The sequence below is a fragment of the Oryctolagus cuniculus genome, chromosome 4 (genome assembly GCF_964237555.1).
Source record: "Oryctolagus cuniculus chromosome 4, mOryCun1.1, whole genome shotgun sequence".
Taxonomy (NCBI): Eukaryota; Metazoa; Chordata; class Mammalia; order Lagomorpha; family Leporidae; genus Oryctolagus; species Oryctolagus cuniculus.
This window is the reverse complement of record NC_091435.1, coordinates 10,940,565-10,966,098: the sequence shown is the minus strand read 5'-3', so window position 1 is coordinate 10,966,098 and position 25,534 is coordinate 10,940,565. Positions and strand designations below refer to the sequence as shown.

At 47.8% G+C, this 25,534-nt stretch overlaps 2 protein-coding genes across 6 annotated transcripts in view; both read left to right on the top strand.

Annotated features, from left to right (window-relative positions):
* The first annotated feature begins 4,988 nt into the window (after positions 1 to 4,988).
* MRPS6 (mitochondrial ribosomal protein S6) overlaps positions 4,989 to 25,534 on the top strand; it is a 67,314-nt gene continuing 46,768 nt past the window's right edge. Inside the window, exon 1 of one of the 3 annotated variants that reach the window (XM_070071862.1) lies at positions 4,989 to 5,088. In XM_070071862.1, the coding sequence (XP_069927963.1) occupies positions 5,047 to 5,088 (42 nt within the window). In that variant the 5' untranslated portion in view covers positions 4,989 to 5,046. Of the gene's footprint in view, positions 5,089 to 5,407; positions 5,588 to 8,265; positions 8,400 to 25,534 lie in introns of those variants that run through there. The other 2 variants (XM_070071861.1, XM_070071863.1) reach the window with 2 other exon arrangements.
* Positions 5,449 to 25,534, top strand: part of SLC5A3 (solute carrier family 5 member 3) — a 33,592-nt gene continuing 13,506 nt past the window's right edge. Inside the window, exon 1 of one of the 3 annotated variants that reach the window (XM_051833547.2) lies at positions 5,449 to 5,587. The gene's annotated coding sequence lies outside the window, so the exon portion shown is untranslated. The other 2 variants (XM_070071684.1, XM_051833550.2) reach the window with 2 other exon arrangements.

The following is a 25,534-nucleotide window of genomic DNA, read 5'->3' as shown; positions in this document are numbered from 1 at the left end:
TGAAGGAATACGCAGGAACCGAGGCGAGGAATCAGCAAATGGGAGAGTGGCCAGAGAAAAGGCGAGCTGGTGCCCCACGTTTCTGGAGATGAAACCCCCAGCGCCAGAGCTGACACCTGCCCCAGGCTTCACCCCATCTGCCGCCCGAACACTGCTTGCTCCCCGCCTCCCCCAGCGCCCACCCCTCTCTGGCCAGCTCCTCGCTGCGCCCTGCGCGCACGCCCCCGGTGCCCCGCGCCCCTGCTGCCCGGCGCGGGGGTCCTCCCGCGGGCTTTTGTTCGGCGCCCCGCCCAGGAAGCCCCGCCCCCCGGAGCCCCCCGCGGACGCCGCCCGCTCGCTCTGCCTGCAGCCCCCTCCCGCTGCGGCCTTTGTTCCCGTTCCTGGAGCCTGGAGCCTGCCACGTGGTCTGCCTGGGGGTTGCGTGTGTGCAGATAACCTCCGACTTTACGGACACGTTACGTGCAGGGCCCCAGGGCGCCCGCGATGGGCTGCTGGGGACACTTTTCCAATGCCTGTTAGAAGCAAGGCGACATGCGGGAAGTATGTTGGCTTTCTAAAGCCCCAGAGATCTTAGAAATATATCAGGTGTCCCTTTCCTAAATAAGGTATTGCAACAAGAAGCAGGTCTCCCACAAACATCTCACAGTTAGCTTTTTGCAGGCCAGGGTGAGGCAGGAGAGAAAATACGGTAACCTGACATTTAAGCCACCTTCCCTGCAACCTCTCCCCACCCCCACCCCCAAATTTTACTGGGTTGATAAAAAATGTAAAGAAATTAGGAAATTGGTGGATTGAAAGAGAAAACATTTAAACCACTCCCAAATGCCCGCCCTAGGAGATAACCAGACTTAGCAGTATTTCATTCTGCAAGACACACACGGGCAGCAACAGAGGCAAGTGAATTAGACAGGTAGCAATTCTAGATGGTTCAGACAGTAGACTGAGACGGAAAGTAAGTATTGAAGGCAACTGGCCAAGGCCCCAGGATCTGGAAGGGTGGGCAAGGGCATGCATTCGGGTTTAGGAAGCAGCTTAAGGCTCCGTGCAGAGCAGTTAAGACACCCAAGTTTGCCCCACTGTGACTCGGGAGTGGGCCAATGACAGGAACACAGACCCTGCAGCCGGGCCTGGGACCTGGGTTTTACAGGAGAAGATCATGGAGCTGTCAGGTGTGGGGCAATCCCAGGTCTTAGTGAAGAGACACTTGTAAGGCTGAATGCACTTAGCCATGAGGGGAGACTCCCTGGGGTCCCAGAAAGGGTGACAGACTGGTGAGGTGAGCCCTGACAGCCTAAATCCTGTCCGTGCTCTCCTGTGGGGTTACCTTCTCCTTAACTGCAAACACATTTCTCCATGTCCAAGGGGTGTGCTGAGAGTCCCAGCGCTCCAGGAGCTGAGGATGGTTTGTGTTTATCTGACTTCTTCCTAAGGATACTTGAATGCAGGACTTTTGTAGGCACTGTGGACTCAATCAGTTAGCAACAGTAACCCTGGGTTCATAGCACAGCCATGGACAGGAAGACAAATACAGTAAACAAAGTTTTTTTTTTTTTTTTTCCTTTCTTCCTTCCTCGCTTCCTTCCTTCTTCTCTGAGTTGTGCCAGCCCAGGGCTGCATGATGTGGGATAAATAATTTACCTTGTTTCCTTATCAGATTCCTTATCAGCAGACAGGGAGACCTCTTGTTTTATATACTTTCCACTGCCCACCTGTGTGGTTGTTATGGTAGACTGGGATCCTGGCAGGAGACATCAGATTCCACTGCAATTGAGTGACAGGAACTCAGGTTGTGTGCTCAGGCTGTCTGCCTTAAATCCTAGCGGCTGGGACTCCGCCTTGCTTTGCAAAACAGCCATATCTAAGGGCAGGAAGGGAGAGAGGGAAACCCCAAGAGTGCAGGGACACGACAGCCAAGAATAAGGCCCACGGGACTGCAGAGAGACTCCTGACATCCAGGTCTCCCATGTGGGTGCAGGGACCCAAGGACTTGGGCCATCTTCTACGGCTTTCCCAGGCCACCAGCAAGGAGTTGGATTGGAAGTGGAGCAGCTGGGACTCGAGCCGGTGCCCATATGGGATGCCGGCACCACAGGCGGATGCTTAACCTCCTACACCGCAGTGGCGACCCCAGGGCTTTTCTTTTTAAGCAAGATCTATATGAGGGTAGTGCCAAATGTCCCTGTAAAAATGGAATTAAAAGATAAGTTTATCTTGGCCTGAAGAACCTTTCTTTGAAATCCAGGTAGTTGTTCCATAATAAACATATTTCATGATCATTGTGAAGACCTTTTGAGTGCATAGATTTTTTTTTGCACCCCAATAAATTGGTCTTATCATCCTATTTCCCACAGACTTTTGGCAAAACCCTTGCGTTGGTGCTTGAGGGTTGAAGGAAGAATCCTTGCAAAGGGAGAGTTTGACTGCTTCGGTGAGGACCAAGTGTGTGGGAGCCTGGAGCTGCAGATGGGAGGGGCTGGTGGTGTTTGGAGGGTGCTGCTCGCTCCCTCTGCGTGGGCTGCTCAACACGGAGACGTTGTGGAGCTCCCAGGGGGTGTGGTCAAAGTTAGGAAAGTCTACCAAGGTTGGTTTTCCCCACGTGTAAACTGGGGGCAGTGATAGTACCTATCTCCGTGGTGAGGGCTGCAACCAAGCCCTTACCGCTCTGTTCCCGGCTCATAGTGGATGCTCTAAACGTCAGAGTCAGTAATAAAAATAACGGCTACCTTTGAAAATTAATGATGGGACGCTCAAGGTCAAGTCTCATTATTCAGCAATAAAAAAGGAAGGTAAAGGGATGACCCAGGGTGTATCCTCAGGTTACTTTTTAAAATTGGACTGGATTTCAATTTCTGTTCTTATTCTTCTTTCCTATCCTCCCTCAAAAGACGTTCTTCAAAATTGATTAAAGCCTCTGGTTAGTCACATCTTAAATATCTACCATATTAAGAATTCTCGGAGAACCGAAGAGTCATTTTTGTAATGGATGCATTAAATACTGCAGTATTACTTTATAATCCTATAGACTATTTTTGTATGAAGGTAAGAACGTTTTGATGAAGTTAAGTTTGTAGTTATAGCAGGAAGACACTGAGTTTGCAGCAGTACTCTCAGTGATTTTAAGAATGAGAAAAAATTCTTAAATGAAGCTACAGGTATTCTGCTACTATGCTTTAGAAAAAAAGGATTGAAGGGGAAAGTGTTGAGATGGTAGCCCTCCTTCAGAATGAGCTTGTGGGTGGCCATCAGCTTGGGTGGGTTTGGGGTGCTGACTCTGCATTATGCAGTCAGGCTACTTTCCTTACACCACCTGGAGGTAATGGAGCCGCAGATCCTCACATGTCCCAGGGTTTGGGAGAAACAGTGGAGCTTCCAAGAGGGAATGCTCCAGGTTGCGCTCAGCTGCTCGTTTGCCTTGGTCCTTGGCTTGGCATATTCTTGTGGAGGTCCTGCGGTCCCAACTGGATCACGTAATGGACAACGGGAAGCAGAGCTGAAGTGGGGGTTCCTCCTAGACAATCTGTGACTCCCTCCTGAAGTCCAGGAATGCCTTCCTGCCCCTTCTGTCCTCACTCCCGCCCTCCCTTGATTGTATTGTCACTGCTTTTTATAAAAACGTATTTTCCAGATTTATTTATTGAAAGAGATGGAGCAATAGGGACACAGACACGGACATGCACACACACACACACACACACACACGGAGTGGGGGGGGGGAATCTTCCACCTGCTGGTTCATCCCCAAATGACTGCAAAGGCCAGCATCGGGCTAGGTGGAAGCCAGGAACCGGAGACTCCATCCAGGTCTCCCACGTGGGTTGCAGGGCCGCAAACAATTGGGCCATCTGCTGCTGCTTTCCCAGGCACGTTAGCAGGGGGCTGGATCAGAAGTGGAGCAGCCAGGACTCAAACGGGCACCTGTCTGGGATGCCAGAGTCAGAGGTGGCGGCTTATCTCGACGCACCAGGACACGGGCCCCTTGCTACTCCTTTAGGGGAAGTTGGCAGTTCCCAGGTGGATTCATGACTGCAGTCTCGCTTTAGAAGAACACAGGGACAGGCGTGGAAGTAGTAAAAGACCCAGACATCAGAGAAGCGTGTGTTCCAAGCACCCTCCTTGCTTTTGTGGAGTAAGGGGGTGGATGTGAGATGGTCAAGTCTCTGGGTGACAAAGGGACCCTCTGTTCTTGGTTTACAGAGAGCACACGGTTAATCCACCACCGCACCACACACCAGCCCCCTTGCTCCGGGTGGCCACAGGTGTAGCGTGGTGGCTGCATATCTCATCTCTCTTAGTAACCACCTTCGCCTACCTGGAACTTCCTAAGCCCTACAGTGGGGTCAGTAGCGCCTGCCTCATTGCACTGCCCAGAGAATTTTCCAGGACACAGCTCATACACTTAGTAGGTGCTCCGTGAACTTCAGCCATCTCACTGCCAGACCCTTCTAAACCGGCCCAGGGCCAAGGCCAGCAGTTGCAAGGGTCTTCGTCTATGCGGGGCGCAGCGCGACAAAATCGCATTGGGCACCGCTGGAGGCCACGGCGAGGGAGGGGCCCGGGGTCCGGAGGGATGCAGGGGCTCCCGGGGGCTCGGCGCATCCTTTTTAATGCACGCCGAGCACACGCGGAAAGAATACTGGCGAGCGTCCCGGCGTCAGCTCGCCCCCGGCAACCGCACGCGGCGCCCCCGCGCTCCGGGGCGGAGGTGCGGCAAGCGCCTCACGGGCACCGCGTCCCCCGTCTCCCCGCAGGCGCAGCCCGCCCAAGGTCGCGCGGCCCCCGAGGGGTGCAGCCGCACGGAACCCGCGCGCGGGGGGCCCACGGCGGGCGCCTCGCGCACCCTCGCCGGGGAAGGGGCCTCGGGGCGCCGCGGGCCGGGAGAGCCCGGGGGGTCCCGCTGAGGAAACCCCCCCCTCTCCTCGGTGCGCTGCCTCTCGCCGGGAATCGGCGGGCGAGGGGCGCGCGCGCGCGCTCACACACACCACACACACACACACACACGCACGCGGACGAGACCGCACCGCGGCGCACGCGCACTCGCCGCCCAGGATGAGACGGAAGCGATGGAAAGTTCCACCCGGTTCGCGAGCCGTAGGTAGCACGCGCGGCGGCGGCGGAGGCAGGGCGCGCCCAGGGGGGGACCCCAGCGGCCTCTGCGGGCCGCTCACGGTCGTGGGCCCGACTCTGGGCCCGAGTGGGTGCCGGCCACGGGCCGCGGGCCGCAGGCCAGGGACCCCGGCGCGGGCGGCGCCCCGGGGACCGCGGCTGCGGCGGCGACGCAGCCGGCGGGAGGGGGCGGGGCGGCCGCGCGAGCGCGCGGGGGCGGGGCGCGCCGAGGGGCGGGGCGTGCGGTCTGCGCAGCTGCCAGCGCCTTTAAGCCCGGGCTCGCGCGGCCGGAGAGCGCTTTCGCCGCCCGGGAGCTGTCCGGCCCAGGAGCCCTCAGGACCCCCCCACCCCGCCCCGGCCGGCGCGGGTCCAGCCGTTCCCCGCCCCTCCGCGTCCAGGGAGCCGGCTCGAGTCGAGCCGCGCGCCGAGCGTTCGGGCAATGCCCCGCTACGAGCTGGCTTTGATCCTGAAAGCCATGCAGCGGGTAAGTGACCTTCCCTCCGAAGCGCGTGTTCCCGCGTGGGTGCCCCCGCCATGGCCGCCGCCGCCGCCGCCGCCGCTAGGCCGCCGCCTCCCTCCGTCCCCGGCGGCGGGACCCCGGGTCTCCCCGCGCGGCCCGTGGTGGGGGTGGGGGGCGTCCGCGCGGAGGGCCCGGCCGCGTGCGCGCGGGAGGCGGGGGTGTGCCCGCGCGGCGCGCGGCGCGGGAGGGTGTGCCTCGCACGCGGCCGGGCGGGGGGTGGGGCGGCTCGGGCCGCGGGAGCCCCCTCCGAAGGTGCGCGGGAGGACACGCGCGGGCGCCCCGGCCCGCTCCCGCCTCGTGAAGCTGCTGGCCGCCGCGGGACGCCGGGCGCTCAATAAACCGTTCCTGCAAAGCGTGTTTGTGCAGTTCTCTGAACCCCGCTCGCACGTTGAGGAAACACACGCACCAAAAACAGCCCGCCCCGGGACTTCTCTCTCTCTCTCTCCGACTTCAGCGCGAATCCTGCTCCCGGTGCCCCTCGCCCCGGGGCGGGCACCCGGGCGGGGGCCTTGTGCGCCCCGAGAAGACACTTTCCCGCCCCGCCCCGCCCGGCGTGTGCTTGATGTTGAGTGGGGGCGCGCAGGTGTGGAGGGCCGGCGAGCGACCCTGCCCAGCACCGGGGCGGCCGGAGGCAGCGCTTCGCCCGACGCCCCCACGGAGTCGGTAATGTAGCGTGGGAGCGCCTCCCCGCCCCCGGGACGGTTCCAAGTAAGCCTCGGCGCACCACTACGTCTGCACGCAGCCCGTGTCGGCTTCGGGGCAGTCTCCGAGGGACTGCCGCCAGGTTGGGGTGAACTGAAGCCTAGGATGCTGGCCAGGCTCCCCGAGAACGGACGCTGGCCTGTGCACATGGTTGACTGGGGCCGCGAGCCGGGTCCGGAGGCTCCGTCCCCGCGAGCCATTGTGTCCCCCTGCCTGCTCTCCCGGCGCCCGCCGGGGAGAGCTTGATGTCTTGCCCAGCCTCCTGACAGATCTTGCTCCCGGCTTTTACCAGGATACACGGCTTAAAACGAGTAGGAACCACGGGAAAAGTTACCCAAAGGCCGTTTTTAGTTAAGTGGAACTCTCTACGCCGTCCGTTTAACCTCTTTTTCAGCAGATATTACAGAACGTGGGAAATGTTACTGAAACGCCTTTTGTTAACTTCCTTGGGTAGCTAGCAGGTGATCAGTGGCTACAGGAGGTAACCTGTAGGCTTAACGCGCCCCTGAACCTTGAAATGAAGACCCACACACTTCTCTGTTTCTGATAACAGCTGCCAAGTGTGTAGCTTAACATGGCTACGAGTATGTTAGTTAAATGTGTTTCCTTCACCATGCTACCTATTTTTTTTTTTTTCTTTTTGTATGCTGTAACAACCAGGGTTCACAGACTTTGGATGTGGAGGTTGCAATTTTTACTCTAGTACAGATAAGGTATATGTAGTTTGGTTAAAATAATAAACTCCTTGAAATTCTTGCCCAAGGGCAGGGGGCAACAAACAAAACCAAACCAGACCATTCTGGAAAGAGCAGCTCATTGGAGGGGGGAGGTGGGCTCCATGGTCTTAGGTAGAATCTTGTAACAAAAATTGTATGGAGATGATCCTTGACCTAAATAAAGTAAGATTAAACAACTACAGAAACTCCACTTTTTGTTAAGAACTTATCTTTGAGTAGATTGTAAATGTGTCATAAAGACAGGTTTTGGGTAATTTTGTTTGCTTTCAACTTGAGAAGGTTGGATTCTAAAATAGGATGTGTAATTTGGGGTTTATAAACGTGAAGTGCCACTTTGTGCCTGCACACTTTTGAAGGCCCTGGGGCAGGCGCAGTGCTGCCCCAAGCAGTTCCTTCTGCTGCAGGGGCTGTTAGGAACCCTCCTGGTTCTAGATTGGTCCTGTATTTTGTCGTCTTCCCCTTTCCCCACATCCTCTGTGGCTTGGAGGAGAGGAAACATGCTGTGATGGACAGCTTTTATTCTAGCAGATCCAGAAGTGGCTGCCTCTTGGGCTGCTGTGTGTTCTGTGGCACTCGAGAAGCCTAAGAGCATTGGTAATCTCCTGGAAGGTGGTCCCTCGCCCTACCCTCATCCCCCTTATTTTATTTTCTTTGACCTCTAGCTTGACTCAATAAAATTGAGCTTACAGAGTTTCTAAATATAAAATGCGGACACTATGTTGAGGCTCTCGTAGCACTTGGCACTGTAATAGAATCCCTTAGTGGAGTCCTGTCTGAGAGTGGAGTTAGAGAATCGGCCTCACCGAAGTGTACAATTGTGTGTCTGTCAGTCTGTCCCTGGGAGTTGATGATGAGTCTGCTCTGGTTGTACTGCCAAGTCTGCGTTTCTGTTTATGTAGACACCAGCCTCCCCAAGAAGACGTTTATTTCAGGTATTGTATGGCTCGAATTTTAATGTGTGAATATAAAAAAGTTACCATTTTCTATGTTCTCCCTACTTCAGGACAAAAAGTAGGTATGTATGGCTAAATGCAGCGTTGTGACACAGTGTGGGATCAGTGTGGTGACACCAGGCCTTTGAAGAGGACGATGATTACAGTCTTTGCTTAGACCAGTCTTAGATCAAGCTAATAGAAGAATCTCCAGGATGAAAACATTTGAAAGTCCTGTGGCACCTCTATCAGATAGCATTGGAAGAGGTTCTGTTCCTATCTGCAAAAGATGGTTTTCAGAGGCACAATGTGGAAGGCCGTAGATGCAGAGGAAAGACCAAAGCTGCAGAGTCCCAGGCAGTCTCGTCTCAGCAACTGAAACAGAAACGGATTGCCTGTGAGATGGTGAGTGCTCTCTCCACCTCCACCTTGTCTCCCTGCAGTGGGAACTCTGGAAGATAGAGAAGGAAGGGACCGTGCATTTCCTAGGTGAGCCCTGCCACTGACTTCTGAGTCCCCGGAAAGGCTGATGTCCTCTGATTGCACTTTGTAATTCGATTTTAAAGCTTGGTAATTCATTTCAGTTAGGGGTGATTCATTTCAGCTGGGTAAGAACTGAGTTGCCAGCACACGAGTGCTGAAGCCATGGACTGAAGGAGAGGCCAGGAGGCGCTGTGTAAATCTGTAGAAGACTTTTACTCCAGGGGTGGGTATAGGAAGAGGAAGTTTGGAAGAGAAAACTGCTGTATTTTTATATACATGTATGTTTTGGATTACCTAGTTGAGGACCATGGTAGTTACATCTTACTCTGTTTGCTCAGATGATCACATTTGGTGTGAGGGTACTTAAAAAAGTTTGTGGAAAATGGAATTAAAGGACAAGTTTATTTTGGTGCAAAAAATTAAGACTCATGCATAGTTTTCTTCCTTATCTATGTTTTCTCTGAACTTTAGGAAACCTCTCCCATTTAAACTTGTGAAAGCCCAGGAAAACATTTTTCCTGATTTACCACTCAAGAATTTTTACATAAAGAATTAAAGCTTAATGGTTTAAATAATAACTAGCTTACTTGCTAAATGATTGTGTGTATAGTAAAGTAGCATTTATACATATATATATCCTCTTGTATGTATTCTGCTTTCATAGGAATAAAGAAATGGATAGTTACTTTGGAGATCTTATGTTCCTGTTTTAAAAAAATGATGAAATGTTTATGTTCATTACTCTAATTTCATTAAAAGCAGATTATGTTTTAAAATTACTTATTGAAATAGTTCTTTGTGGGTAAAAATGTTATGAAAAAAATGTGTTTAACTTAGAACGTGGCGTTTTTAGATAGGGGAAAGTGTAGTGATAATCCAGTTCCGAAAACATGAGAAATAGATATTCCTCTGTGCAGGGAAGAGTCTCTTGTTTGTTTATTATTTATTTTAAAGTTTGATTTTATTTATTTTGAAAGGTAGAGTTACAGAGTGAGAAGGAGAGAGAGAGGTCTTCTAGCCGCTGGTTCACTACCCAAATGGCCACAGCTGCTGAGGCTGGGCCCAGCCGAAGCCAGGAGCTTCTTCTGGGTCTCCATGTGCGTGCACAGGCACAAGGGCTTGGACCATCCTCCACTGCCTTCCCAGGTGCATTAGCAGGGAGCTGGATCAGAAGTGGAGCAGCCAGAACTGGAACCGGCACCCAGCACCCATATGGGATGCCAGTGCTATAGGCAGCAGCTTAACCTGCTGTGCCCAGCACCGGCCCCAAGTGTCTCTTTTCTGTTTCTCTTCACTCAAGCTTTCTTGATTAGAAAATGTGGCAAAAGTTTTATTTTTGTTTTAGAGTTGTATTCAAGTTAGGATCTTCTGGAAGTAATACCTGTAAAATGCTTGCATTTTAGGGAGTATTTGGAGGTGTAGGGTACTAATGAGCTCATGTATGGATCTGACCAGCTCCAGGTGTCTTCGTAGCTTGGTTCCCTTCACAGCATTTGATAAGTAGGCACGGTGGAACCTCCGTTGTCAGTTGTTGGGAGACGTCGTTCGGATGGAAACGTTTCTGTCCAGTGGCCAAGCCTGTCTTCTCGTAGACCCTCTGTGAACAGCTCAGCTTGCATCTGATAGTCTCTGTCTGCTTTGTATGCGTGGAGCCAGGCAGCTTAAAACAGTTCTCCAGTAATCAAAGACTTGAGCCTTGTGGGCACTGCTATGCTCTCACTTGGTATTAAAGTTTTCTTGGGTTACAGCTCATTGCTGCAGCAAGTGATTGAAGAAGGAGCCCTGTTCCTGCCCTTGAGCTACAGCTAAAGTACAAGCAGTGGCTTAGGGGTGAGGAGTCTTCCTCACCACACACGGTTTGTATGTATGGAGCCTGCCAGCAGTTGACATTCTGCACTGGTTTTTTTGTTATTGCTTGTGATTCACATTCAATACTGCTGTTTATAGTTTTTAAAATCTAGATTATATCTAGAATTTTTATGCAGATTACTACTGAATCTTCTCACCTTCCAGACTATAAAATCACTTTAAAGAAGACTTTCCAAGGCAATCAGAAGTGAATTCTAGAGTAATATCTAGCACTCTTGCTCTATTTGTAGTATAACTCATCTAAAACCAATGGAATATAGAAGTGTTTTAACATAAGGAGGGGAGGAAGGGGAGAGAGATGACGATGAAATACTATGGTATGATTAGTATTTTATACAAAGTTGTTAGACTTTATCAAACTTGTAATTACTATTTAATTATCCTGCTTTCCTGCTTTATCACTGGCTTAGATACTGGCTTTCATTCCTAGTATTTTTCAGGTTTATCTGTTCAAGATGAGAATACCTCATTTTAGTACTCCTTTTAAGAAAGCAGTATTCAGGTGTGACCATAGACACATTTAGGGGAACCAAATTTAAAGAATTAGTCAAATCAATTGGTAAGTTACCACCTTATCTAGAGGGAAGAGTATGCTCAATAGTTTGGAAAAGGACAGTTAACCAGTTGTCCTTTTTTTTAAATTTGTTTTATTTGAGAGGCAGAGAGAGAGAGAGAGGTCCTCCATCCGCTGGTTTACTCCACACATGGTTTACATTGGCCAGTCAGCTGGGGCTGTGCTGGAGCCAGGAGCCAGGAGCTTCTTTGGGATCTCCCACGTGGGTGCAGGGGCTGAAGGGGTTGGGCCTTCTTCCACTGCTTTTCCAAGCCATAGCAGAGAACTAGATAGAAAGTGGAGCAACCAGGACTTGAACTGGTGCCCGTATAGGATGCCGGCACTGCAGGCGGCGGCTTTACGTGCTACGCCACAGTGCTGGCCCCAACCAGTTGTCTTAATCCAGTCTTGTCCTGGTTGTTGGTCTCAACTGAGAGCCTGGATTGTTTACCCATGGCTCAGGTCTGAACTGCCACCTGTATTTTTATGGCCTGTGAGCTAAGAACGAATTTTACAGTTAAATAGCTGAAAAATATTTTATTATTGAAAATTATATGAATTATAAATTTTGTAGCCCATGAATGAGACTGTATAGGAACATAACCCTGTTCCTTTATTATCTGATCTTTTACAGACAAAGTTTGATTTACAGTGTACAGACAGGGTTTTCTGGATTCATTGAGCATTTCTCTTGGCTTCTTAGGGCGCTGTTTTGTGTCATTTCTCTTTGATTCCTTCCTTTTTCTTTGTGTAGTATATCTTTGATTTACAGTTGGTTGGTTTGCTGTTTTTGTAACAAGCTGACAGCTTGCCTTTCCTCCTGTGCTCTGTGCTTGTAGCCTCCCGGATGTCCCCCTTGGCCCCATGGACTTGATGCTCAGAACTTAACGAGTTGCCGACCCTGAAACTTGTCTGTGTTAGTGCTAAACTGATTTCTGCCTATTTTGTCTCTGTGTTTTGTCATCTAGGGATGCACAAATCTAAATTCTGTTGTTTCTTGAATTCCCAATACTGTAGAGTCTCTTGCTTGCCCTCGTTGAACTGCTTATCTTTCTTGGACTCCCAAGTTTCTTAGCTGGTCTCCTCCTTGATATGGGATTATAGTTCCTGCTTATAAAGGCACTTTTTGATGTGCAGAAATAGTTGTACTTGAGATTCTTTAGGAGAATTCAGCTGAAATGCATTTTTAAAAAGACATACTTGAAATGCTGAGTGGCGGTGAGTGACATAACGTTCATCTGCTGGGTCACTCCTCAGATACCTATAGCAGTTGGCTCTAGGCTAGCCAAGGCCAGGAGTCAGGAACGCCATCCAGGTCTCCTACATGGGTGGCAGGAACCCACGCAGTTGGGCCATCATCTGCTGCCTCCCAGGTGCGTTAGGAGGAAGCTGGATCAGAAGTGCCGAATAGCCAGGACTTGAACCAGCACTCTTTTTTTTTTTTTTTTTTTTTTTTTGACAGGCAGAGTTAGACAGAGAGAGAGAAAGGTCTTCCTTTTTCCTTTGGTTCACCCCCCAAGTGGCTGCTGCAGCCGGTGCGCTACGCCAATCCGAAGCCAGGAGCCAGGCGCTTCCTCCTGGTCGCCCATGTGGGTGCAGGGCCCAAGAACCTGGGCCATCCTCCACTGCCCTCCTGGGCTACAGCAGAGAGCTGGACTGGAAGAGGAGCAACCGGGACAGAACCGGCATCCCAACTGGGACTAGAACCCGGGGTGCCGGCGCCGCAGGTGGAGGATTAGCCTAGTGAGCCGTGGCGCCAGCCAAACCAGCACGTAGGGGATATGGACGCCCCAGTTGGCAGTTTACCTCGCTGTGCCACAACGTCCGAGAATAGAAGTCCTTGTATAGTGATGGCTGGCTTTCTCTTTCACTTTTTTCTTTCTTTTTTTTTTTTTTTAAAGACATATTTATTTGAAAGGCAGAGTTATAGAGAGCAAGAGAGTGTTTTCCTCTGCTGGTTTACTTCTCAAATGACTGCAACAGCCGGAGCTGGGCCAATCCAAAGCCAGGAGCCAGAAGCTTTTTCCGGGTTTGCCATGTGGGTGCAGAGGCCCAAGGACCTGGGCCATCTTCCGCTGCTTTCCCAGGTGCTTTAGCAGGGAGCTGGATTGGAAGTGGAGCAGCTGGGACTTGAACTGGTGCCCTTATGGGATGCTGACTATGCAGGTGGTGGCTTAATCTGCTATGCCACAGTGCCAGCCCCCAGTGATGGCTTTCTGATTTCCATGCTAGTTGATTGTACGAACATTGGCCAAATCATAGCACATCTCTCTCCTCTCGAACATTCTGAATGGAGTCTGGCGTCCAAAGCTACCTCTGATACAACTCCTAACCTATTTTATTAAACCACCTCTCTGAATTTCTTCCACTCTCCATTCCATATACCAAGTAAAACTGCTGCAGATCTTTATAAATGCCATTCGCCTTTTGTGCTTATATCACACTGTTTCTCTGTTTGGAATGTTCTCCCTTTCTGGGGTCTCATCCCCATGAAAATCTGCTATTTGGAGCATCAAACAGGTACTGAGGGCCTGCACCCTCAGGAGTATAGATTGTGACGCATCCTTGGTTGCACGCTTTTCTGTTCGGATCACATGGGTCACATTCCACTTTGTATTAGGTCACTGGTGAATGCATCTTGACCTTTGCTAGTTTACACATTTTTGAGGATCTGTTCTGTTTCATTTCTGTCCTCTGCTGTGCTTTTCACATATGGCAGATAATCAGCTGCCTTGAGGGGATTAGTATTGTCTCTAGAACAGTTCTCTGATACGATAAATCGTGTTGGTTTTTGTGCTAGTAGATTGCTTTCAACTCGGTGCACTGTGCTTGATCTGTGTGAGTTGCATGCCGACCAGAAGTTGTGTGGATTTCTGAGGCTATTTTACTGCACGTAGTTTTGTTTTATTATAATTTAAGTACCATGTGAACTCATGAAATGAGTGTTTTTTTTTTTTTCTTTCAACTGGATTCTTGGGGGAAGACTTGATAAAAGGTGAGTCACTAAAATAGCTGTAGAGGTAAATAGAGTTGAAATTAATTAATTTGGGAGAGGAGTAACAGAAGTTCAGGATTCTGTAAGTAGATGGTTTAAGAGGATCTCTTAAAATTTTTCATGTAAATTAAACTGAAAGTAGAGATTGTAGATGATACATTGTATATGGTATAGACCAAACAGAAGAAGCTTTAATCATAAAGCAATTGGGAATCCTGATACCATTGTCCAAGGGCTATGACATCATCATGTGAAAGATCGATGAATGTATATGTTTTAAATACTTAGAGTGAATAAATATTTTTGATTGGATATGATTATCTTGCGTGTGAAGGCTTCTGCATCAGTGTGTGCTCTGATTTTTGTTTTCAAAATGAATAGAAGAATGTACCATTTTCGGTCACCGTTCCTCAGCTGTAAAACAGTAATCCTTCCACTGGAAGGTTCTTGGAAGTAAAGCGGGAACGTGACTGGCAGGCGGGAGGTTGCCAGGATGTCGTTCCGGTAGCCTTGTCATCTCAGGCAAGTTACTGAGCTGCTTTGCTTCCTTTTCCACCATTCCTGCTTCACCGGTGAAGGGACTCCAGAAGATAAGCTTACGTGTGTACATTTGTTTTGTCAGACCCCTAGACTGAGTCACACCTGACACAGTTCTGGCTTGGCAAGCACTGGAGTTGGTGGTGTTTGTGCGCAGGCTCTGTCCTCCTACTCCCAGCTAGAAATTTAGATTTTACAAGAAATCTGATTTAAGATGTTGGCAATTAAAAATATTTAGGCACCATGGACTGGATGTATCTGTGGGTCAGATACAGCTGTCATTTTGTAATTTCTGACTTAGAAGGTTGGCTTTCGGCTTTCTAGGAACCTCTCAGCACGTTGACAAAGCCCACCTTGTTAGCTGTCCCTGGGTTACAGTAGGACTGGTAGTCAACTTAGTAAACAGCAGTGGCGTTCAGTTCTGGCAGGTAGGGTTAGTCCCTAGTTCTAGACTGATGATGTTTTATGCATTTAGGCTGAAGTGTTCAGACTTTAGAGACGTGCATGGCTTTAGTATGCGTCCCGAAGTATGCCTGAGCTTTGTCAGAAGTTGGTAGTCATAGCTCACTTTGTCTTTGGAGGATAGCTTACGTTAAGCATGCATCAGCACCCTGTGATGCGCACCCGTTTTATTGACTTCTTCAGGAGCTGGCAATACTGTTCCCTCTGCAGGGCTGCTGTGTGTAGAAAATGACATTTGTTGGTTGAGGTGCAACCATGAGTTCTCGGTAGTTGTGGCCCGCGGACTTGGATCCAGGCTGTTCCTGCGTGTCTTTGGCTGCACAGTACAGTTGACCCCCTTCTCCCAGTCGTGTGAACTGTGGCTCCAGTGCCCCATTGCAGGAGTGCCTGCTTACTTAGGGGTCCTTCAGCTGGTGCAGGTGAAAGCCTTGCCGTGAGATTGCAAGTGAAAGCATGAGCTTGACACGCCTTTCTCTGCGGAGCTCCCCCCACCCCCCGCTTGCGTTTCGGGTGCTGGGAGATGCTCCTGTGAGAGCCCGTGTGCATGCAGCCTTGGCCGCTGTGAGCAGGTGCAGAGCTGTACCTGCCCTCTTGCAGTTTGTGTCCACGTGCCCTGTGTGGAAAGTGTGGATGTGCAGCATCCTCCACATGCTGGTTTTGATTCAGATTTCCAGTGATTGTTCTGTTGAGTGAGAAGCTAAATGTGCGGGTAGGGTGTATGCCAGCTATGTTACAGGACAGGTGTACCTAAGTTTCTGTTTGCATTTTAAATTTTGACCTGTTAAGTAAGTGAAGTGACCTAATCACTTACTAGATTTTGATTGTCTTTCTTTTGCTGGTGTACTACTTGCCTTCTGTCTTGTTAGCTATCACGAGAAAGCAATTAGAAATATATGAGCTTGAAACCTTAAGGACGAGTATCTATCAGGGAGAGGCTTGTTAGCACGGTTTTCCTTATAAGAATGCCCTTCTCATGGGTTGACTATGCCAGGGCCAGGGACTTTCAAGTTCTTTCTGTATACTTAAGAGTGAAGGGAAAAACCTCTGACGTTACGTTCCTTGTCAGATATTTTACCTGATGAGGATGAAGTCACTGGACGCTGCTTATGATTTCGAGATATCCTGCCTTCTGCTCAGAGAAGGCAGTCTGCATTGGTTTGTCTAGATGTTTATACCCTTCTGCTTGGCAGTATCTGAAATAGCAAGATGCGGCTGCATTCGCAATCTAGAACACTTTGCCCCTGTTTTGCATTCACTTAAATTTCCACCAGTCTTTCCGAGTAACTGTTAAAGTTACCTATTTATGGACCTACTTTTTTCTTCTTTAACATTTATTTATGTATTTGAAGGGCAGAGTTAACAGAGAGGCAGAGGCAGACAGAGAGGGAGATCTTCCATGTGTTGGTTCACTCCCCAGATGGCTGCAACGGCTGGAGCTGGGCTGGTCCGAAGCCAGGAGTCAGGAGCTTCCACGTGGGTTCAGGGGCCCAAGCACTTGGGCCATCCTCCACTGCCCTCCCAGGCCACAGCAGAGAGCTGGGTCAGATGTGGAGCAGCCAGGACTTGAACTGGCTCCCATATGGGATGCTGGCACTGTAGGTGGTGGCCCTACCCACTACGCCACAGTGCTGGCCCCTTTTTTACTTCTTAAAATCTTACTTTCTCCACATGAGGGGGAAAATAAGATTTTTAAATTTTCCATTCAAAAGGAAATAAATATTCTACTTTCAGAATCTTCTGTTCATTACTTGGTCTTCTGGCAGAATCAGAATCTGTTCCATCAGGAAGATACTTGTGTTTATATTTTCTGCTTCAATCACTTTGAAAAACAAGGAGAAACCATTTATAATCTGTTCTTTTTGAAACACAGAGTTGAAATCGAGTAGGATAAGAGAAAAAACGTGAAAATGAACCAAAAAGTTGACTTGATTGCATATGGTTGGCCTTTGAGGGAGAGTTTGATTGAAGTAAGAATTGCCTGTAGAGGGTCTGCAATAGATTCATGGAAAATGCACAGTATTTTAATATTTTCCCAGAAACTCTTTGAAGTACCCCCATCTGTGTATATATATATATATTTATTTAAGATATATTTCATTTTAATGGTTGGAGAGTGTGATTCCATTTTATAAATAAAAAAACTGAAGCAGAAAGGTCAGATGGCTTTGTAAATAGCCGAACCAGTACCAGCATATTCCAAGGCTGGAAGTCGTGCTTTTGATCACTGTGTCTGTCAGAAAGTACATTCTGCAGTTAACAGTGCAGTTAAGCCTCTTGAGATTAAGGAAATAGTTCCCATGTGTGTTGAATGCCTGCTGGGTGCCAGTGCTGCCTGCACGTTTGAGGAGTGTAGTGTGAAGCAAAGTTCCAGGTTTGTGGTGCTGTCAGCCTAGTGAGGGAGACCAACTAGCATATTTGGTGAAGAAAACCAAAGCAGGATGGGGAGAAAACAAGGAGTGTCCCGTTTTACTTAGGGTGACTGGGCAAGGCAGGAGCTTCTGTAAGAGCAAGCCTTGGCCGGCGCCGCAGCTCACTTGGCTAATCCTCTGCCTGCGGCACCGGCACCCCGGGGTTCTGTCCCGGTTGCTCCTCTTCCAGTCCAGCTCCCTGCTGTGGCCCTGGAGGGCAGCGGAGGATGGCCCAAGTGCTTGGGTCCCTGCACCTGCACTAGAGACTGGGAGGAAGTACCCAGGTCCTGGCTTCGGATCAGTGCAGTGCCGGCTGTAGCGGCCATTAGGGGAGTGAACCAACGGAAGGAAGATCTTTCTCTCTGTCTCTCTCTCACTGTGTATAACTCTCTCTCTGTCTAACTCTGCCTGGCAAAAAGAAAAAAAAAAGCTTTAGCCATCAGGTTGGGGCGGAAGATGGAGACGCAGACAGGTCTTGAGGAGTTGAGTCAGCCGGTGGTCAGTCGGCAGCCTTCATTTTCTGAAGGTCCTTCTCAGTCTTACCTGAAAGAATTGATGAGTATTTGTTGAATGCCCGATTGTTTTCCTATGACTTCCATTTTAAAGAAAACTTTTACTTATTTTCATTTATTTGAGAGACAGGTCTTTCGTCCATTGTGTTAAGAGTCTGGAGCTCCATCCAGGTCAGTGTGGGTGGCAGGGGTGCCCAGGAACACGAGTCGTCTTCTGCCTTTTGGGTGTGCATTGGCAGAGAACTGGAATCGAAAACTGGGACTCTGACCAGGCACTCTGGTCTGGAGTTCGCGTCCAAATGCCTTTGCCTCCTCCATAGGCCTTTTTACCTAGTAATCTTGATGTTGCCTTGAGATGCATGTTTTCCCCATTTTATGGAAGGGAAAGTTAAGGCACAGACTTGGGCATCTCTAAAAGTAAATTGAGAAATGAATCTCCAGATTGTACCTGTTACTTAAACTTCAGTAGTTCATTGCCATTCATCAATCTTACCTCATCTCCAACCTTCCCTTTCGAAAATAGAAGCTGTTAGAATAGTTAATTTAACACTTTAATGCTTTTGCTGAGATTACTGATTATTAGAACTGACTGTAATTGTTGTCACTTTTTTATTTGGATCATTTGAGGTTGCAGACATCTTGACATGTCTTTAATCTTAGGACTTGGGCCTTTTTCGTAACCACAGCGTAACTATTAACTCAGCATTGACATTGCTACAGTATTATTCCACAATCCTCATGTAAGTCTATGGTGTTATTCTAGTAATAATTTTTAGTTTTTAATCCAGTGTTCAGTCAAGGCTCATGTCATTGACAGTGGCAGTCCCTGTTTTGTGGAACCCCTTACTTGGGATTTGTCTGTAGTTGCTTGCTCATGATTAGAGGTAGATTAACCATCGCTGGCAGGAGTGTTCCCTGGGGATTTCACTGTGTCATACTGGGAGGCATGGCAGTTTGTCCCACTGTTGGGATTGTTGAAGCAGTCATCGGGTTTAGGGGATAGGCACCTGATTGTTCAGTTGTAAACACACCTTTTTCTTGTGCTAAGAAATCTGTGGAGTAAAAAATTTGAGTTAGAATTTTTTGTTCTTCAAAAATCTGCTGGTTTTGGCATCTGTTGATGGTTCTAAATCAAATTATTGCTGGAGTCCTTTAAACAAACACAGATCTATCATTTCGCCTGTAACTATTTGGTGTTCATCTAAAAGATGAGGACTTTAAAACACAACCAAAGTACCTTTGTCACACCTAACTGCAGTTCTTTAATATTTACTATTCTGTTCAGATTTCCTGAATTGCCTCTCTACAGTTAGCTTGTTTGAATTTTCAGTCTACATAAGGTCACAGATTGTATTTACTTAAATGGCTTCTTAAATCTCTTACTTTGTAACAGCCACACACACACACACACCCACACACCCTTTGTCTTGCATTTCTGCATTTGGCTGGTCACTTCCTGTGTACTTCTGCTCCAGGTGTATTTTATAGACTCATAGGTAGAAGTTTAAGGTTCTGATTTGGTTTTTGGTTTTGAAGAGTGTCCTGGGGTAGCAGCACATCCAGGGGCATATAGTCTGCCTTTTAGAGATCAGTTTAGTTCTTGATGGATGTAGATATCCATCCTATTACAATCTATATTTATTGTTTATTAGAGAAATGAAGTGAGAGAGAGAGAGAGAGAGGGACAGGCAGCTCCTAGACACTGGTTTGCTTCCCAAATGACTTCAGTCAGGACAGAGCCGGTGCTGGACACTCAGTCCTGATCCCTGACATGGATGGCGGAGACCCAACTAATTGAGCCATCACTGCTGCCTTCCAGGGTCTGGCATTAGCAAGAAGCAGCAATCAGGAGTGGAAGCAGGACTTGAACCTGGCCGGCCAGTGTGGGATGTGGGTGTTCCCACTGGCATCTTAACTGTCAGGTCAGTGCCCAGCCCTCTATCCATTTTCATTTCCCGTCCTCTTTTCCTCTAAGGGTTTTGGCATCCTTGTAATCAATGCATAGATGCATTCTTGGATTATACGTTGGAAATGACTTTCTCGTATCATTCCTTCTGCATCAGTTGGGTTTTTTGACTTGTGCTTATTACAATTTTGTGTGTGTTGTGTGTGTGTGTGTGTGTCTGTCTTCCTGAAAAGTATCATAAAAGGTTACATTCTTCACCTTTGCCTCAGAGAGGATGTTCCTGTGCTCTGTTAGTGATACTCCAGGAATGTCCTTAATTTTCTCATCTGTAAATTGGAGATAATTGTGCCTGCCTCTTGGGGGTTTCTGTGAGGCTTAAATGGGTTTGCACATGAGGTGCTTGGCACGCCGTGTTTGGTGAATGCTTGTTGTTCCAGTGACTAGTTGTATGAGAACGGTGAGTGAGGTATAATGGAGAGGTGGAGAAGGGAGAAACGCTTCCTAAGGTGACTTCAGCAGGGTGCTTGTGCAGGTGTGGAGGGAGCTGAAGGGAAGTGCTGCTTGCCCATATCAGCTTGACCGTGTGGACAGAGCCATCAGATAAGCGCATGAACAGGGAAGGTCGCCACATACCACCGCACACTGTGACCCGGATGTTGACGGCTGCTGCAGGAAAACCTGGAACATCTCCACAATGGAGCTAGTGGATTGAGGAGTGGACCACTATTGTGGTGGTTAGGGGTCTCCAGATACTGGCTTTAACAAACTACGTCATGGCCCACTGAGATTTCTATGTGAACAAAGGGCATTCTTGCCTAGTCTGACTTGCCTTATTCCACATACCCTTAATTTAGAGCTATTTGAGATTAGAGGGTTTATTCTCTCAGCCTTTTTAATATACCACTCTTAGTGCTTTAAAAGGTTGTATAGGGTATGAAGTTTAGCAATCTTGATTATGTACTTAGTGATATTTGAGTCATTTATTTGACAAACAGTTAAGCACCTGCATGATGTGCAAGATTGTGTCTGGGCAGAGAGCACATCAGTAAAGAATAGCTACAAGAACTGCCTCTGGGAGTTTATATTCTAGCTCCGAGGAGAAGGGGCGAGTCAGTTTTATGTGTTAGGTGTTGAAAGCTGTGGAAGATAAAGCAAAATAGAGTTGACGTGGTCAGAGCGGTGGCTTTTGAGCAAAGATGAAACGAGAAGGCAAGCCTTGTGCAGAGCTGGGTGTGCAGTGCTGCCTGGACAGGGCAGGTGGAGGCCCAGGGACTTGGTACCTTGTGATGAAAGTGGGGTGCCTGCTGTCGTAGTGCCCTTGTGGGCCCATGGCAGAAGCATGGAGACCATGGACCGTTCATGAGATGGGGTGGTGGTTTGGACTAGATGGTAGCAATAGAAGTATTAACTGGTCTGGATGTATTTTAAACAAAGCATCAACAAGCTTTGCTTAGAAATTGGTAGTATCAGGTTGCGAGAGAAGGCGAGCAGTGAGGAAGGACTGGTGGTTTGGCTTGAACAGTGGTGGGCATGGAGTTGCCATTCTCTGAGATGGGGAGGCTGCGAGAGCAGGTTTGAGAGAGCCAAGCCAGATTCTTCATACTCCCAAACAGGATAGACGCTAACAATTCATTCAACAGCAGTGCTCCGTGAATGTGCTGTGGGAGCCCTTGCGTCTATAGAAAATACACACAGTTCTTTTGACCTGATGTCTTCGAGCTGTAGGAGTTAGCAGGTAAAGATTGAGTTAGATAGCTTCATACAGACTGTTCTAACTAGGTCAGGTGTTAACTTTTTTTTTTTTTTTTTTTAAAGAAAAACAAATGTAATTTATAGGTGGCAGGTCTAACTTTTTAAAATTCTCTAGTGGAAGGACTAATTAATACTGAAGAGAATAAAGGCAAAAAGCTTGGACTTGGGTGGTAAGAACCTTGATCCACAGCTGACGCATCAAGATTTTTCTACTCTGGGTGTTTGTTTACCCATAAGAAGCCCATTCCTGGGACTTTCCTTTTGTTTTTAACCTCTCCATTTCCCTCATGCACTTTGAATATTGAGACACGATTTTGTCACATGTGATATTTGCTCTTATTTTGTTAACATTTGTTAATATATTGTCTTGAATATTTTCTCTGAACACACAATTTTAAACATGCATGATGTTGAATGATTGATCTCCTGTCAGTATTGTTAATTTTCTTCCTGTTAGCAAAGAAATGTCCTTTTCATTGAAGGTGGTATTGCGGAGAGATGAAGGGAAGCAGCTAGTTAGACAAATGGATGTGAGTGTAAATCCTAGTGTTGACACAGAGAGCTGTATGCTTGGCCAAGTTAACTGCCTCGGTTTCAATATTCTCGTCTATAAAATGGTCATAATAATTGCACTTGCCACATGGTGGTTGTGAGAATTAGAGTAATACATACAACACTAGAGAAAACGCTGTTAGTCAGAATTTAGGTGAGTATCAGCTTCTGCTTGTTATCTCTGTTGTTTGTAACTCACTTATCTTTGATAAGCACAGTTTACAAGGGGATGGTACTGAGTCTTTTGAATTCTTCTCACTAAGATTTACACAAATGTTTAGTTGTTGAGATTAGATGAAGTGGTATCATGGGTGCTATTGCTGTGTTACTTTGTATTTTCCTTTCTTTCAAAATAATAGGCTGTTGGCATTTGCTCCTTTTTTTTTTTTTTTTTTGAAGATATTTTTATTTATTCATTAAAAAGGCAGAGCGACAGAGACAGAGACAGATTTTCCAAATGGCCGCAACTGGTGGGACTGGTCCAGGAGCCAGGATTCCATCCAGATCTCTCATGTAGGTGGCAGGGGCCCAAGTAATTGGGCCATCTTCCCCTACTTTCCCAAGTGTGTTAGCAGGAAGCTGGATCAGAAACAGAGCAGCCTGGATTCGAACTGGTGTTCTAATACGGGATGCTGGAGTTGGAAGCGGCGACTTAATGTGCTGAACCACAATGCTGGTCCCAGTGAATAAGAATTTTACTTGAAGAAACGGTTTGCTTGGGAAACCATCCTTACCCCTATCCCTCTTATGGGAAAAACTGATCAAAGTAGAGCTGCAGAGGCTTAGGGTGAGGGACTGAAATCCCTGGCTCTCTTCTGCCGCACCTTCCACCCCCTGATGGTACGCAAGGAACTAGAAGTCCTCAGAATACAGCTTGAATACCATTTGAGTTCAGTCTGGTTTTTGTATACTTTAAAAAATGTAGATAGCTGAGGTTGAAAGGTTTAATGGAAATATTCTCTAAGTGTTTTAGGGACTGTTCATCTTGCAGATACACAGAGGGTTGGTTGGAGGTCACACACACTATATTGGAATACTGTTTTTTTAAAGATTCCTTTATGTATTTGAAAGGCAGAGTTACAGAGAGGCAGAGAGAGAGAGAGAGGGGTCCTCAATCTACTTGTTTACCCTCCAAATGGCCACAATGGCCAGAGCTGGACTGATCTGAAGCCAGGAGCCAAGAGCTTCTTCTGGGTCTCCCATGTGAGTGCAGGGGCCCACAGATTTGGGTCCTCTTCCACTGCTTTCCCAGGTGTATCAGCAGGGAGCTGGATTTGAAGTGGAACAGCTGGGACTTGAACCGGTGCCCACATGGGATGCTGGCACTGCAGGCATCAGCTTTGTCCACTACGTCCCAGCGCTGGCCCCTACCTGGTTTGTGTTTAAGTGTCACTGATGAGCTGCTCCTGTGTGTGCTGTGCTCCGCACTTTTAGTGAGCAGGGTTTAAGCTGGCCCTGTGTGAGCACATGTGTGCTGTGCCCCAGGCACTGCTCAGCTTTTCTGCTTGTGGAGTTGCCTTCACAGGGCCTCGACTCCGTGTGATAGAGTGAACATGTGTGGAAAGTCTTTAAGAATTTCATACAAACTTCGAGTTTCTTTGGTATTTAAATGATGTGATGTAAGTGGTAGATAAGCGTTAATAATGGGGTGGTTGAGAGGGTCTTGAAAACATTTGTGAGACAACTGCATCTTTAATACATTATTTTTTCTAGTTCTTTCATAGAAAAATGATTTCTATGGAGATCCTAAAATGCCTGGCGTGTGGTTGGCAGTTTAAGTTGGAAGGAGCCCCTGGCAGTTTGTGCAGAGTGAACTGGAGCTTATGGAGCCACCTGCCTGTTGTCCTGGGCAGTATCAGGCACTTTCTCTCTGTTGCTTAACTCTGAAACCAACAGGGGCTGGGAGGTGGTTTTAGTGTACAGATGAGACAGCTGACGCCTGTGGAGTTGAAGTTGTGTGCCTAAGGGTCCCGCGGTTGGGTGATGACCGCTTAGAACCCGAGTCTTGAGAGCTGCCCTGCTCTCTGCGCCCCCTCGTCGGTGGCAGTACCTGCACTCATCTCCCTTTCCAGAGAATCGTGACAGGTGGTGGGAGCCACTGTTGCTCTTTGAGGTGGGAAAAAGCAAGCTTTGCGCGTGGCCATGTTTTTTTTCTTTGTTTTTGATGGACACATGAAGGTGATTCCAGTGCAGGCACAGGTTTACAGAGGTGTCTGTCCTGTGTCCCGTAAGTTATTAGCTGGTAAAGTGACAGCTTTTCATTGGCTCAGAGTGGGAGAAGCCCTTGGGGGTGTGTGTGTTTTCAGATCGATTCCAGTGCTGAAGGGATTGTTTGCTCACTCGTAGGGTCATCATTTTCTGTCTTGAGATTTGAATCCACACGTGTGGTTGAATTTGTGAGGACTGGGACCCCTGACTAAGTTAAGGAGTCATTTTCCTTGTTCCATGTTGGATTTTTATGAGAGGTGGCTGGATGTCCTGGAAGATAAGTTATATGGCTACTCTAGAGAGTGGAAGAGAGGTTTGGTCATTGTAGCTGATTATGTTTTGGTTAACTTGTTTTGTATTGCCTGAGGGAAATACATTAGATAATTTATACTTATTCTTCATTTGCAGTGTGATTCATCCCAATTCATGAAGCAGCACCAAAATTGTATTCCCTAGAGTACAATCAATAAAAGTTAGTTTCTGAGAAGGAAACTTTCCTTTGATGGAATCTGCTGTGTTTCACAACACCTCTGTGTCAGAGGTTTAGTTAAACTTGCCCGTCCCCACTAGGGGATGAACAGTGCACTACCAAAGAAACACTCCCCTAACTATACCTATTTTGTTGCTTATTCTAGGTGTCTCAATTCACAGATCTACCTGAACCATGAAAAAAGGCATAATTAAATACAAAATACAAGCTAAGAGCTTCATGGGCTCTTTAAAAGATACCTGGTGTAGCTGTTACTTGACACTGGTTGGGTCATCTGTATCAGAGTGCCTGGGCTTCCTGCTGTTCTACACCATAGGTGATTTGCAGTAGTAGGGGATGGCTCAAATGTTGGGTATCTGCCACCTACACTCTGGAGACCTGGATTGAGTTTCTGGCTTCAATCTATTCCCTCCCTGACTGTTGTAGGAATCTGGGGAGTGAACTAGGGCATGGGAGAGTCCTCTGTCTGTTTCAAGTAAATAAAAAATTTTAAAAAAGAATTTCATCTTAGCTGAAAAAAAAAATTCTTCCTTGTAAAGTACTCCTATAAGTAAAGGAAATGTGGACATTGTTCATTGTATTTTGTTGAGAAATTTTCTATATAAAGAAGAAGATATATACGAAACATGTCCTGTATATTTTATTTGGAGCCGTTTCAAGACATTTAAAATCATATTCCTGAAAGTCAGAAGTTCAAGACTGATCATCTGTTCAATGACTAGAGTATGATATTTAGCTGCTTTATATTACAGTATTTTGTATCTTTCTACAAACTGAATCAACCCACTTGGGGTTTGTTTTGTTTTTCCTTTC